At 32.1% G+C, this 16,881-nt stretch overlaps 1 protein-coding gene across 2 annotated transcripts in view; it reads left to right on the forward strand.

The window, feature by feature from the left end:
- Positions 1–3,710: 3,710 nt before the first annotated feature.
- LOC115874218 (innexin shaking-B) overlaps positions 3,711–16,881 on the forward strand; it is a 171,653-nt gene continuing 158,482 nt past the window's right edge. Inside the window, exons 1-2 of one of the 2 annotated variants that reach the window (XM_030889310.1) lie at positions 3,711–3,980; positions 14,460–15,038. In XM_030889310.1, the coding sequence (XP_030745170.1) occupies positions 14,676–15,038 (363 nt within the window). In that variant the 5' untranslated portion in view covers positions 3,711–3,980; positions 14,460–14,675. The remainder of the gene's footprint in view (positions 3,981–14,459; positions 15,039–16,881) is intronic. The other variant, XM_030889311.1, reaches the window with a different exon arrangement.

Here is a 16,881-nt window from a genome sequence, read left to right on the forward strand (position 1 = left end):
TCTACATTTTACAGAAAGAGGTCGAGGCTTGTGCAAAAAAATCTTAAAAAAGTGGCTGTCCATTTTTTTAAGGAGAAAACAAAAACTAAAGTATAATGGCACAAATCCACAAATCACTGATAAGCAAAGTGAGGTTACTCCTACGAAACCGTTGATCGCAAATTTTACGTTGGAATTATATGTCATAATACGATTGCCGGGCGTCCGGTTTGATGACTTCGGTCGTGTGAGACGACTAATGTTGGAGACCCGGTCGGAATTGGTATATTGGTAGTTCATATTAAGTCGGACACAGAAATCCGCCATTCTTAACAAGTATGCGATTGGCAGCCATTTTAAAATCGTTTTTTGCTTTTAAAATTTATATTCACATTTCGATTTCTAGTAGAATAATATTGATAAGGTTGAGTTTAGGAGGAACCACAGTACAGTTTTATGATTAAACCAGCTAGAAAATAAAAAAAATATATTTTGCGAGTTACTTTTTTATAGATATTTTTATTTCATAAATCTACATAATTTTGAAGGCGCTCGTTGTTTTCCGGAGTATTTTAATCAGATATATTAAAAAAGTGACTTCCGTTGACAAAACTGATGTCTGGATTAATGATTCAGAATTATTATAATATGAAATTAGGTAGGCACTTATAGTTATATTCGAGGAGTGATTATAAATCCATTTGTAATTAGGTATACAAATGTCATTGGGAAAATTTTTATGTATTCTTGGTAGCGAATTTGAAACCAAACGTAACGTAAGTGCTTAGAGACGAATTTTAAGTGACTGAAATCCAACGTAATATGACGTTGGTAATTGGTAGAATTAAATTTCCTATTAGGTCAAATACCGACGTCGAGGCGACCCGAATCTGTATTCCCCATTTAGGTGCAAATAAAGGTCATCAGGCGGTCGAACCGACCGACGCACATTGGTTCAGATTCAAAAAAATCGACGCATAGGGATCAAGAAAAAAATTTCGAAAACTTCAACAATGATATTATTTTCAACAGATGATGGGTCCATTTATTCAAATTTATCACGATCCACTTTTTAATCGTAATAAAAAAGCGTACAGGAATGTTGTTTTCGTTAGATTTTGTAGTTTAAATATATCAGTTATTTGCTGTTAATGGTTTTGTGTTGCTAATATATTTTGGTTCTTAGTTCAGAGACTTGGAAATAAATTTAATTATAATGGATTTTGAAGATCAAGGTAAGTACTTTTTAAGAGAATTTTATTAACTTAAATATTTTTTTATGAAGCTAGTGGTTACCACAAACATAGCAGAGCGTTCTTCTGAAAAAAATTAAACTTTGAAATTGCGTACCTTTAGAACTCTGCAGATCTCCGCTTCTGTATTTTATAATTTTTGAAACGGTATTATACCAAGTTTAATTTACCACAAGTATCTTACCCCAAGAGACCCCGAGGTAGATGATATATAAATTAAAATTTTAAATTGACTAGTAGTCTGATTTTTGTTCCATGGATAATTTCTTAAATTATTATACTAATATTTTTTGAATAACTCTGGAGTGGTAAAAGTGTAACTACAGAGACTCACATGTTCCTCCCGTACTCTATTCCTTTTATTTTTAGGAACAATAAGCCGCATATCAATATGTGAGCGGTTTTTGAAAATGGGTTTTAATAATAGGTCAGAAGCGGATATTATTGATGAAATTATTTCATTTTTGTGTGATAATAATATTCCTCTAACATATTATCGAAAAAAAAGCAAATTGAAAATTTTGTTTAAAAATGGTCAGAAAAGTGGAGGAAATGTAATTATACTTGGAGCAGTTTTGTTTCCAACAATTGTCTCTGGCTGAATAAAAATTTACTTCAAATGGAAGAGAATCAATCTTTTCATGACTCTGGCCCTTCAAGAAGAATTTTTTTTCAGAATTGTTCCAAAAAAAAATAAAGAGACCAAAGGTATATATTGCCAAGGAATTAAATTATAATATCTTACAGAAAAAAAACATGTTTTTTTATCTACATAATGCTGCAAATATTGCAGTATTGCTTTTAATTAATGGCAAAGATTAAAAATCAATTTATTTCTAGAAATTAGAGATTCTTGCACCTCAGAAGTTCTGGCATATGCTACAGTTTCTAATTTAAGGAAGGAACATAAAAATGAGACGTCAAAAGCAGTCCAACTAGGGTTTGAATTTCCAGAGAAAGTAGTCGCCACTAAAAATAGGTGAAGATTTACCTGCAGATGGCACTCATATGGCAACAGAATATTATTGTCAATCAGATAGTGAAGAAAAACTAGAAGAAAGTGGTGGTGAATCATGTCATGAAGAAAATGAGTTTGAAGACTCCATTTAACGCATATTGCAATTTATGTTTTTTTCTTTAATTTAGACCAGATAACCTAATGGGTATTCTTTTTTGACTAGGTTCGAAGCATTTTTCAAACCTTCTTAAAAGCTATAATTTTTGAATAAAATTCATAGAAAATCCCCCTTTTTTAATATTTGTATACTAAAGAAACTTAGTCTAAAATATATTTTGTTTATTCCTTGGACTATCCTTGTCATGTTAATAAATCCGCCATTAAACCTAATAAGTCTAGAATTTGTAATAAAATTAAAAATATCCTATGCGCCACTTTTTGGCAATCTAAACCACTGTGCGACGTTGGTACCCGACGTCGGGTTTATTGAACGCGACGTATACCCGACGTTAGATAACGTCCAAATGCTACTTGGGCCATGTCTCAAACGTATCGGTCCTTGAATAAGGTAGGTGTGAGAGCACTGAAGTCATGATTACTAAATCCCGCTTAAGATGGACTACATGCAGGATGCAAAAAAACCGCCTACCTAAATATCTTCTTTACGGTGCGTTTGTAGACGGTAAGAGGAAACCGGGTGGTCAAATGTCTCAAACGTATCGGTCCATGAATAAGGTAGGTGTGAGAGCACTGAAGTCATGATTACTAAATCCCGCTTAAGATGGGCTACATGCAGGATGCAAAAAAACCGCCTACCTAAATATCTTCTTTACGGTGCGTTTGTAGACGGTAAGAGGAAACCGGGTGGTCAACTCAAAAGGTACAATGGTATTTTCCACGAAAACTTACAGAGGATAAGCGTGTAAAATCAGTGGTAAGAAGCAGCGCAGAATAGAACGCAATGAAGAAAAATTATAAACTCAGTTAACAGCGACAACCAAAAAGTAAAGAGGCAAGTAATGAGATTTTTGAATGTCCGGAGTGCGAAAGAGAGATAACATGACGTATCGGGCTTTTCAGTCACAGAAAAGCTCACGAAAGGAGACGCCTTGCGTTGGTAGAAATCATCTTCTGTCAGCGAGTAATGACAGTAGTAGTAGTATGCCGGTAATATAAAACTAAACAAATACTTAATGGCTACCAAGCGAATACAGAAAGATTACCAAATTTTTACAAAAAAAATAACAGAACAGAAACGACCATTTACGTTGACATTTACGACCTGCTTAACATAACTCTTGTACTTAGTAACCGCCTATACAAGAGCCTTACCGAGACCGTTCCTCAACAACCCTGTTCATCACCTCCACAGTGCGTCTATAAATATACGGTTCCGACTTCGTTTGTTTCATCTCGCCGCCCTCCGCTCCAACCGAAATAGCAGGCGGCGAGCGTCCCGACGCGCGTTTCTCAGCCGCGGACGCCTCCGTCCCGACGCCCAATTAGTGAACAAACGGGCGGCGTCGGTAAGATATCGCGGAACGGGCAGGGAACACGTGCGAGCACACGTGGCACTGTGTCGGAAGTTTTAAACAAACAGAAAGAAGTTTGAAGAAGAGTAAAAGGAAAAAGGATAGAAAGAAATAGAATAAAATGAAGGAATCTTGGGAATAAAGAGGAAATACAGTAAATGAAGAGATATATGATGATGGTAATACCTGTTGATTTTTTGATGATAACCGACGGCGACGCCTGGATTCATTAAAGTTGTGCCTTAAAGAGTTAGTAATGTGCGTAATAAGATGTATTTTTAAAGGTTATACTGATTTGATGTTGATTACAGTTGCTTTTTACTATTAAACTTAAATATACAGGGTGAGTCTTAAATAACAGTATATATTTGTAGGGCTGGTAGACCTCGATAAATTAAATATACAGGGTGTCCCAGAAATAAGTGCAAGTATTTTAACCGGTAGTATAGTTCAACCCCAGAAACATGCCTATGAGGTTTTTTTCGCAAAAATCTTCTTGAAAATTCGGATTTTTTTTTTTAGTTTTTAGTTAAAAAACATAATATCTTGATAATATCGCAACATAGGTAGTAGATTAAATTAACAAGAAAGAAAATCGAGAGAAGATCCAGCGGTTCTCAAAATTTTAGCAAAAAATTCTTTTTTTTGAAATTTTCAAAGTAAAATTACTCCGTTATTTTGGACTTATTTGAAAAACGATAAAGAGAAAATGTTTCTCTTATCGAGATCTACCACCCCTTATAATACTTGCACTTATTTCTGGGACACCCTGTCTATTCTTTTTGCCGTTTTTCAAATTCAAAAGTTTCAAAATAGCCCAGTTATATTACTTCGAAAATTTATTAAAATTATATTTTGCTTAAATTTTGAGAATCATTGGACTTCTTTCTGTGTTTTTATTTCTTCAGCGTACCATAGGATCGAAAAAAAAACGGCGTCAAAGACGGCTGGGGAATGACAATAGTTGATAACTTTGGCGAGGTCGAGCCCTAGACCTCATTACTTTGCCCGAATTCTTCTTTATTTGTTAACGGCACTTACTGCCAGTTGGTGCTAAGAAGGTTGTCATTTATTTTTATATTGAGTAAAAATGATTAATAAATGGCGTAGATTCGAGAAAAAATATTTTTTTTTGGAAATAGATCTTTGTGTCTAGAAACGTTCAATCCTTTTTTAATCTTTCTGAAATTAGTGTTAATTTTTCACATTTTTATGTCAATTTCTAGTAAATGACGTCTAAAGATAGACCTATTTTATATGTTTAAGACCATATAAACAAAAATGTGTCCTTTTATCAGGAGCATTCATTTTTAAATTATTTTACAGGATAAGAAAAAAACAAAATGCATTTAAATAAATACTAGTAGAGCGTAGAATGTAGAATGAGTGGGAGGAGGGTTAATCACTGACACCTTAAAGATTTATTGTGTCCCCCTTTGTTAAGTTATAACTCATCATACAGTCTAAAGTTATGATAAAAACTAATTTATCATAAAACATTTATATTCTAGGTAATTTTAATTTATTGCCTGTCTGATACAGTTAATGCAGATTTTTTGAGCATTAGAAGCATTCTACCCTTCTTCATCTATAATAAGCCTTTCTTCATAACCTTGGTGAACATTTACAGCCTATTGTGTGTATTCTCAGATAATGTTCTAAGTCGTTACATCTGGTGGGTCATACTCATTAGTCCCACATATTCTTTTCATTGGTTGTGTGAAATTCCAGTAAGCTTCAAGTTCGTTTATATATGGTACGGCAATAGTGCGTCCAGCAATAGTACTCCTAACATAAAAAACTTGGTCCGTACTCTTATTTATTTTTTAATGTTGCTTACTGCCAATTGGTCTTAAAAAGATTCTCATTTATTTTTATATTGAATAAAAATAATTTTTAAATGGTATAGTGTAAAATTCGAGATTTTTTTTTAAATAGATTTGTGTCCGGAATCGTTTAATCCTTTTTCAATCTTTCCAAAATTAGTGTTAATTTTTTACATGTTTTATGTCAATTTTTAATAAATGATGTCTAGAAAGTTCAAAAACTTTGCTAAAATTATCATCGATTGTCATTCCCACCCATCTTTTACACCGTTATTTTTTGATCATGCGGTACTACCAATGATACCATATTATCAAGATATCATATTCTTTAACTGAGACTTAAAATTTTTGCAAAAACATTTTCGAAAAATATAAAATTTTTATTTTTTTTGTGAAAAAAACTTAAGACATTTGGAATCGAAAAAACCTGGGATCGAAGTATACCATACCTAAAAATATGTGCACTTATTTAAGACTCACCCTGTATCAAGTAATACATATAAACAATTTTTTTTTATTGTTAGAAGTTCACTTAGTAGTTAAGTGGTTAGTTCTTGTCTTAATTTAATATTTGGGTTTTTCAAATATTCTGAATGTCTAGTTATATTTAGTTGGACTGTCAGTATATTTCTTCAGAAATTAATTTGTCGACTTGTGATCTAAAATATAAATACTAGTAGAGTATTATTTTTACCAATAATGACAAACATAAACATCTACAATACACATTTAAAATATTAAGGTAGGTCATGGCAAGACAATGTTGCTGTGTATCATTTAAGCTGTATTCTATTTCTTATCTTAGTTATGGCTTTTGTTCCGTTTCTATGTTTTGCCTGACATTTTATTATTACGGAACACGGTTCGTGATAGACATCTGTCACTATTGTCGCCAAATTAACCAGCGCAAAATGCTATTTTTTCCTGGCCGGTCTAGATATAAAAAAATAAATCAGTCTCTTATATTTGTTATAAAGAAACTTCAACCGCCTGATAAGTTTAACTTATCATTTTCAAATTATTTTTCAACATTATAAGTTCAATAATAAGAGTATTGAAATTTGGGAAACTTATTGGTCAATATTTTACATTCCTACCATTTTGAAAATTACTCCGTATTTTACCAATGTTTTTCAGAAACGGATCTGTACGATAGTAGGATCTGTACGGTAGTAATATGGTTTTACAACGGAATAGAGTCTTAAATGGTAGTGGTAATTAAGTTAAATTTTTGAATATGTCATAAATTGTTGTTTATTAATAGGTTCACATTGTTTATAATACATGACAATGTGAGCTATTTGAGAATATTATAAAAAGACAAATTAATTTCTTTGCATATATGAAGTATCGCATTTTAAAAACTAAAGATTAATCATTGTTTCAAGAATGTGTGTAAAGAAATTCTGCTTTTACCTATTTGATAAGTTGTGAGGTAGATTAGATAAATAGTCAGATATCTATACTATAGGGTCGGCATTTCTGGCCTTGGGTGCCGATTTTCGTGTGTACGAAGAGTACGGTCAACATGCTTAATAAAATAAGATGTACTGAATGATATTAATCAAAACAGCTAAAAGCTGTGTAAGTTAAAATAAATAAAAGAGGATAAAATTCCAAAATTCTTTTAGTATCAATAATAGTACGCATAATACATATATAAAACGGACATAAACCAACTCACTACAAACACTAATAAATATCATGAACGGGGTCAAGGAATTCCAATTTAATTTTAACTTTGTTCTACTTACCGGATGATAGTTCACAAAACGTGCTTGACCACAGACAAATAAATAGAGATGAAATTCGTTAAACAGTGTTATTAGCAGATATATTTTCATGTTTGTATGATATGTCAAGGTGGTTGACAGTTTGATCATTTACAAAAATGAGCAGAATTCTAAACGGAAATACTTATCTTTGGAAAATTTATATAAAAAAGCTATATACCACAACCGCAATGTCTAGGGATATTTTAAATATATGCGTATAATTTTATTTTAAACCGTTGTTTAACTTTTTTTTTATTATAGATATACAAAATTAACTTGTAATTTAGTGAAACAAATCAAAAACTTTCAAACAACAGTTTATTTTCCCAAAAAAACGAAAATTTTGAAAATGGCAAAAAATGTATGAAAATTAAACAACATTTCTAAATTGTAAAAATAAACACAAGTATGGTTCAATAATTGGTATGACCTCGGCACCGTCTGGGCATGCTCAGAATAAGGTTGTCCATGTCTCGCGAAGCGTTAAAAAAGAATTCTTATGTTTTCTCTTGGTCTTTCCATACGAAGAAGCCTTCTGCCAAGAATGTCCCACATGTGATCGATGGGGTTTAGGTTGGGGAACTGTGCTGGCTATGGTAACACATCAATATTGCTGTTCTCCAAAAATCCCGTTGCAATCCTGGAAGTATGGGGTCTGGCATTATCATCCATAAACAAAGTTGGGACCAATCCCTGCTGCATATGGAACAACAACTGGTGCCAGTATCTGATCCACTTATGATCGACCAGTCAAAAAATTCTCCAGCAAAATGAGGTCGGTCCTTCCTCCGATACTGATTCCTCCTCAGACCATAACTGCCCCCCCTTGAAAAGAGTGCACTTCCTGGACATTGCGGAGGCGGTTTGCATTGTTATGCTCTCTCCACACGCGAACTCTTCTAGAATCAGGATAAATTCCAAACCGGGATTCATCACTGAAAATCACTCTTGCCCAATTTTCATTTTGCCACAAAGAATGTTCCTGTGCCCACAAAAGTCGGAGTCCTCGATTGCCCCATGATAATGGTTGAACTCTCAAAGGTCGACGACTACGTAGGTTCTTTTCATGCAAGCGACGACGCACACTATCGGCCGAAACTTCAGCATTAAGTACTTGTTGGAGCATGATTTGCAGTTCTGGTGCAGTCACAGTAGGGCGCCTTCGAGCATTAAGTTGCAAAAAACGGTCCTGTACAGGGGTTGTAATACGAGCGCGACCCCGGTGCCTTTCCCTCACATCTTCCTCTTCTCGATATCGTGCATAAAGTCTTGAAATTACGCTATGAGTAGTGCCAATTTCGACGGCAACCTGAGTTTGCGTCATGCCACCATCCAAAAGGCCCATGGCCCTAATCATTTCTTCTCTAGTCAAATGTCTTCACTCCATGGGTAACCAGAACTAATACTTTTTTGCACGAATAAAATTTAAAGCAAGCAATGCATTTTTGTAGGGAGAATTAAAATAAAACTATCGACGAAGGAAGTAAAAATGGTAAAGTCGATTGTAAACAGTCTAAAATGATGATAAAGTAGTCGTCTTTTTATATGCATAGGAAATAATTGACCCGTCACTACATTCGTTATATTTCAGCCAAGTACTAAATTATCCTTAGACATTGCGTTTGTGAACTATATGTCAAAAAAGCAGTATATTTAATGCAAAATTATTTTCTTAAGCACACAACACTGAGTTAGTATTTATGTTGGTAAATCTATATAACATTACAAACAAACTTTTAAATAGTCAAAATATACTTACTTATAGGCCCTTGTTTATTTCTATAATTTTCTGCTTTAAATGATTTTTCTTCAAATTTATTTTAAAATTACTGGTAATGGTTTATGTAATTTAATATTTGTGTTGACTTAAACTTAGATTAAATTAAAACGATAGTGCATCAGCAATAGAAGGTTGAAGTAAAAGTTATTTATTCTGGAAGATATGTTATACGAGTTCAATCTGAGAATAGAATGTCCTTGGATGCTAGTAGCACACATGTTTAAAAGATTTATCTGAAATCTTTATACAATATAACTTCAGTAGCCCAAGCAAATATCGTTCCAGCATACGCCTGGATTATCGAGGCATCCGGTTTACTGGAGCCACTTATTTTGTTTTGTTTTTTATTTCTTTTGGAAATGAATACATCTGAAAAATTGTCAAAAATTACGTTTATTAATCAAAATTATAGCTAAAAACTAGTTTTCCCATAAAAAAAACGAATTTCTCGCTGCGTTGCTGCACGGCATAAACGTTAATCGGTCTTTTGATAGTTCAATTTTGTTTATGTCAAATACTGCAGATGTTGGAATCATAATCTGGTGCTCAATTTGACGATTTTTTTTCCTGAATGAAGATAATCTAATATTTTAAAATTTTTAGCGAGGGTAAGAGTCTTATTTGCTCGTTTGATTGGAACCATTACTAGAGACAGTTCATAAACAACGTACAAACGTTTTTGCTATTAATTTTAAAACTACTATTATTACTATAAAAAAAATAACAGTATCCGGATTACTGGATTATTATATAAATAAATAATATAGCAGTATCCGGTTTACTGCAGGGCCCGAACTAGCGACTGTCCGGACTATTGAAGTTATACTGTACAGGGTGGGTCAAATTCGACGCTTTTAAATGGAAACACCCTTTTCTATAGGAGATAGACGAAAACTAATATCGGTGTCTGGAGCTCTATTTTTGTCAAAAACATGATAGTGAAAACCGCATATCGATATCTGTTACCGTTTCGGAGTTACGGGGTGTTTTTCAATAATATGCACTTTTAACAAATCGCTGTAACTTTTTTGTTATGGAAAATTTTGTATTTCTATGAAAACATTTCCAAAGCACCTTTTTACGTAGAATTTAATGGTTTAAGTATAATTTTTTTTAAATTAATAATTTAAGAATTATCAACAAAAAATTTGATTTTTTATATGGGACACCCTGTATATTTTTAATTTATTGAAAATAATTTAAAATTACCTTTCCAAAAATATATTTTGCTCGATTCCTCTTCGAGATATAGAGTATATAAAAATTCGCCCGTTTTAAATGAGTAGGCTTTGAACGGCACCGGCTGTAATGCAAAAAAATCTAGCTGTGAGCATCAATTAAAACGAATATTTGCTATGAGAGATGCAGAATGTTATAACTATTTAAAATATATTTAATCAACATCAACACATTTAAACTATATCTAATAACAAGAAAAATAAATAGCAAACCAAGACATGAGATTTTGCTATAGGTGTTCGACATATCGACCGTCTTCTGTTATGGACAGACGGGGCAGTTTTTGAACATTTCTCGCGGAATTCATTAACTCAGTGGGGGTGAAAGATACCCTCTCATAACTGCTAAGTAATTCTAATTCATGTCTAGATTATACGGAAGAACAAGGAACCTTTATTTTTCCGCAAATATATCGATAGGATTAGATCCATGGGCACTAAGTCAGGCGGCCTCGACGGCCAACGGCTGGAATCTTGGTTGGCTATTCAATTACTCTTGAAATTGGATGCAAAAATTTGCTGAGAACTTCAGCGATTAGAGGGGGGTGCGTCGTCTTGCTGGAGAAATATGTTTTCGAGTTCCATTAAGGGCATATCATCAATAAAGGGTCCAAAGCCTACTAGTTAAAAGTGGCGAACTTTTAAAAATTCTGTATTTCGAAGGGGATTATGACAAAATATCAAGTGTACTATATTTTTGGAAAGGTAATTTTAAATTCTTTTCAGTTAATTAAAAATATAGAGGGTGTCCCAAATAAAAAATCAATTTTCTGTTGATAACTCTTAAATTATTAATTTTAAAAAAATTATACTTAAACCATTAAATTCTAGGTAAAAAGGTGCTTTGGAAATGTTTTTATAGAAATATAAAATTTTCGATAGCAAAAAAGTTACAGCGATTTGTTAAAAATGCACATTTTTGAAAAACACCCCGTAACTCCGAAACGGTAACAGATATTGATGTGCGGTTTTCACCATCATGTTTTTGATGAAAATTGAGCTCCAGACACCGATATTAGTTTTCGTCTATCTCCTATAGAAAAGGGTGTTTCCATTTAAAAGCGTCGAATTTGACCCACCCTGTACTTATATTCGCTTAGGTACTGTCTAATTACTTTTTAAATATTATTTTATATTTAAAAAGTATATCTATAAAATTCTATTATTGGTGTGATTGTACACAATTCTGTGCTGCAAGCATTAAGGTGTAGTTTAAGGGCGTGTGGCGTAGTAATGAGCGAGACTGGTCTTGGTGTTGGCCTTGCACAAAAAGCTAGACTAAGACCAAGGACAAAGACTAGCGTTTGATCTGCAAGACCAGAACCGACCAGTGCAAGACTTCTGCAAAACCCTGACAAACCAAGACAAAGCATGCAAGACTATTGCGGTCTTGCATTTTTTTGCACATTTATATGATGAAAGGTTATTGATGATGATGAAATTACTTATTTGTTCAAACTTATTATTTTAGTTTATTACAAATAGTGTTTTCTCGACTTTGGACAAATAGTCTTTAAAAATTGCTTGCTTTAGAGTTTTATTTGCATTGAATTACTAGAAATACTATTTATTAAAGATTTTCTATGCAGAAAGTTCCGCTAGTAAAAATCTATTGAAATAATGCAAGAGTTGTCCAAAAACGAAGACTAAGACCAAAATTGCACACTTTGCAAAACAAAAAAATATAGCCGGAGAGCTGAATTTAGAGAACACATTTTAGGCAAGTTAGAATAACAACAAAAATATAGTTTATTAACTGGTGAACCCAGAAGCCGCAAAAAACGGGCGGAGGGTTTGCGATTATTTCGCTACTGCGCAAACTTATGACATTTGTAAAAAAATAATTTTAAAAAATATCCTTTAGACAACTTGAAATTAGTTTAATCTTAAACTTTAGGCGTCTATTTTACCATAAAAAAATTTATGCCAGACTGATTTTTGGGTTTTTAAGTGTAACCCGACCATCCCAAATATACAGGGTGTTCTATTATTTTACAGTCCCTTTTGATTTTTCCCAGCATATATTTCGTTCCATTGAACGTTGTGCGACCTGCAGTTTTCTTATGATCTTCGTTTTAAGCGTCCAGGTTTGGCACACATAGGTCATGACTGGATGACTGGGAGCACACATTGGTCGATTTTTTTCTTCTTTATATAAAGAAGATATAAAGAAGAAAAACTCTGTATAGAGTGGCATTCTAGGTTTGAATATGATTGAGTTTTTTTCCATAAGTATGATTGAATATGATTGAGTTTCTTCCACTAGTTATATAGATGTAATAATTAAATGCGTGCCCATATAACTACGTCTTATCACCTTAACACTATTTTAAATTTATGTCTTGCTTAGTTACCACTCGCTATTTGATTCTGACAACACTTACTCTGACCAGCAGACAAATAGCGATCTATCAATGTCTCTTAAACTTTGCCTTAACGCTTTGATTTCCTAACCTTTCTTAATTTTATAATTAGCATTAATAATTGAGGTAATTTCTGGAGATGCACCTTATTATCAGTCATTAGCGTAACTAACAATTTACCCTGGGGTGGGCCTGGAGGGGCCTGGGGTTGAGCCCAGGGGGGGGGCTAGGGCTTTTGAATTTTTAAAAATGAAAAATAATTTAAGAAAACACATTTTTTGAATAAAACGTTTACATGAATTTCTCTATAAATAAAATTCATAGACTTGGTTATCAAACCGTGTTTCCGTAGATTACTTAAATACCTACAGATTTTTAAAAAAATAAAAATTAACACATTTTTTGAACACAACAAAATAATATTAACTAAACAAAACTAAAAAACGTCATTTTTACTGCATCACAAGCAAATAAAAATTAATGCGTAGTCAAGAATCATAATTCAGGATTTCTCTGGGGGGTGCCCAGCAGTACCAGGGGGGTCCGGCACCCCCGGGCACCCCTGTAGTTACGCCAATGTTATCAGTTCAAAAAAATTACTATGCTTGAGGTGGGATTTTTTGTCTATTTACTATTTATCTTCATAAAATCTATATAAATTAAAATGATATTTATGCTTTATAGTAACTGTAATCAATTTCAAATCAGTATACAGGGTGGTGACAATTTCGATGCTCAACATTGGCATCTCAGAAACTATAAGAGAGATACAAATTCGGTTAAATGGGACAAAAGTTGCGTAATTAGAAGTTTGACAAACACCTATGAAGAAAACCCCGGCATCTTGATAGTTTCGAATTTATGTCAAAAAAAACTATTTTATTTTTTTTTTGTTGTGCGAAATCTAGAAGGCTTAGAAATTTTCCGAAAACGGCATTTAATTGGCCGAGATCAAAAATATAAAACTAACAACGTACGTTGCAATAGATACAACAGTTCTGATGATATTGTCATTTAAAATAAACGTATTATTTTCAATTTTACATAAATCCGACAGTAATCAAGATCAGAAAACACCGGTTTTCTTCATAGGTGTTTGTCAAACTTCTAATTACGCATCTTTTGTCCCATTAAACCGAATTCGTATCTCTCGTAGTTTCTGAGATGCCAATGTTTAGCATCGAAATTGTCACCACCCAATATACTTATATATGCTATATACTCTTATCTACTAGCTATCTAGGTGTAATAAGTAAACTCGTGCTCATTTAACTAAGTCTTATCACCGTAACATTATTTTAAGTATATGACTTGCTTAGTTACCAATCCCTATTCGATTCTGACAACACTTACTCTGAGCTGTAGACAAATAGTGATCTACCAATGTCCCAACTGCGCCTTAACGCTTTGATCTCTCGAAACCTCTCTTAATTTTATAACTAGCATTAATAATTGATATATGTATTGTACTGATAATAATATCAGTACAACAAAATTAAAACTTTAAATAATTTTAATAAATTAAAATATATTAGTAAATTAAAACTTTAATGGGATTTTTTTTATGTCTATTTACTATTTACCTCTATAAAATCTATATAAATTAAAATAATACTATATACTCGTATACTCTTCAATGAACCTATTTTAAATATACTTTGCTTCAATAGCTAGCTTTATAGTAACTGTAATCAATTTCAAATCAGTATATACCAATGGTGAATTTTTGGAAATAAAGAAAACTTAAAATTTTAGAAAACCTCAATCATTCTAAGTCCAGTGATAATCATCATACCATGTCAAGTTTACCATCGATTACGCCATTCGTCAAAGATGCCATTTTACTACGAAAATTTCCCTTACTTCTCGTACAAGTTTGACTATGTCAAGAGAGTCTGAACATCATTATGTCAAGATTCTTCGAAGAAACGATCGAATACCCTCGAACACCTGAAGATCATTTAAGTCAAAATGTTAGATATCTTCAGAGGACTGAAATCGCTTTTGAAAGTCAGCCCCATCCACATCGATTCTCCAGTTTTTCGACTGCACTACTCCATCACGGTATCGGTACTGATCGCGTTCTCGCTAATTGTGACCACGCGCCAATACGTAGGTAACCCCATCGATTGTATCCATACGAAGGAGATTCCAGAGGATGTTTTTAACACGTTTTGCTGGATCCATTCTACGTTCACTGTGTCGACGAACAACCCGGAACCGTACGCGAGGATGTACCTGCCTGGAAGTCCTGGAATTAGAACGACCCACAATGATAAAGAGAAGAAGGTGTACAAGTACTACCAGTGGGTTAGTTTCTGTTTATTTTTTCAAGTGAGTACTTGTTATAGATTATAGGTTATTACTAAAAAAATACTTTTTTAAATTTTAAAATAGTCTGATATATTTAAGCGCTTTATGTTCATATACAGGGTTGTTCATCACATACGACACGGATTATTGTAGCTAAACGATGAGATTTTTACAAATTGTAAGTCCTGGGTTCGATGAAGGACTATTAGAGGTACAATTTAAAAATAATTTTACAAGATACAGAGTGTCCCAAATAAGTAAAAAATATCAAAGTTGTATTTTTTTAAATGGAACACCCTGTATATTATTGCATTTTTAGTTTCTACGATTAAAATAAAGGTAAATTTGATTAATATTTATTATACTTAAACCTTACCGTTTTTGAAATATCTTCAATTTTGTGAAATTGCAGTAAAAATTTTAAGGCTTCATTTCTCCAAGGGTACCAAAGTTTTTAATACTAAATATTTACTGAAGTTTATTTATTGATCAGTTATTGTGTTACAATAATAAAAATAATACTACCTTATACAGAGTGTCTAAAAATTTATTTTAAATAATTATTAGCTTCAAACGGCAATAACTTGTTTAATTTAAATGGTCTAATTTAATCTAAATGGGTAATGTCTATCAAATTATATTATTCCATTTTTTACCTATCTCTTTAAGTTTCCGTAGAAAATGCATTTTCTTGTAATTTAGAACTTATTTATCAATATACCCATGGAATATTGATATTTTAGATTATTTTTAAAGATGTACCAAATTTTTAAAGAGTACAGATACTAATATTGTGGATATAATTCGTTTATTTACATTAAAAAATAAAAAAAACTGTTTAAATATTTGTTAAAGAGGACCAATTAATATGATTTCAATATTTAAACTACATTAACTGTCTGCGTTGATTAATAATAATTACTCCAAATACTAAAAAAATGAATTTTGTATGGGTATTAGACAGTGTGATAAAAAGTAACACCTTAAAAATGATATTTCATTTTTTAATAAATGCTTATTTATAACAATAGAGACTTTAATTTTGATAACTTATTATTATATTGATTTCTGACTCAAATCCACATTTATTTAGAATAATTTATTAACGAATACAATTAAGTATGTAATTAATTAGTATATGGGCGGAAATAATGGTGTTGTATTTAATTAATGGTATACTCTTTTATAAAGATTTAAATAGTTTTCTTTTTGCATACAACATTATCGTTTTTAGCAAAACGATAATATTACTAGAATGTCAATATATGATGTCAATATTCCATGGGTGTCAATATTCCATGGATATATTGATAAATGAGGTCTAAATTATAAGAAAATGCATTTTCTCGAAAACTTGAAGGGATAGATAAAAAAATGGTTTAATACAATTTGATAGACAATTAAATTGTGCATCTGATTCTTCTAAAATATACAGGGCGTTCCATTTAAATTAAAGAAGTTATTGGCGTTTAAAGCTAGAAATTATTTAAAATAAATTTTTAGACACTCTGTATAAGGTAGTATTATTTTTATTATTGCAACACAATAACTGATCAATAAATAAACTTTAGTAAATACTTAGTATTAAAAACTTTGATACCCTTGGAGAAATGAAGCCTTAAAATTTTTACTGCAATTTCACAAAATTGAAAATATTTCAAAAACGGTAAGGTTGTATAATAAACCTTAATCAAATTTACCTTTATTTTAATCGTAGAAACTAAAAATGTAATAATATACAGGGTGTTCCATTTAAAAAAAATACAACTTTGATATTTTTTACTTATTTGGGAAACTCTATATCTTGTAAAATTATTTTTAAATTGTACCTCTAATAGTCCTTCATCGAACCCAAAACTTGAAA

The sequence above is a fragment of the Sitophilus oryzae genome, unplaced genomic scaffold (assembly GCF_002938485.1).
Source record: "Sitophilus oryzae breed Bouriz unplaced genomic scaffold, Soryzae_2.0 scaffold_1244_pilon_pilon, whole genome shotgun sequence".
NCBI lineage: Eukaryota > Metazoa > Arthropoda > Insecta > Coleoptera > Curculionidae > Sitophilus > Sitophilus oryzae.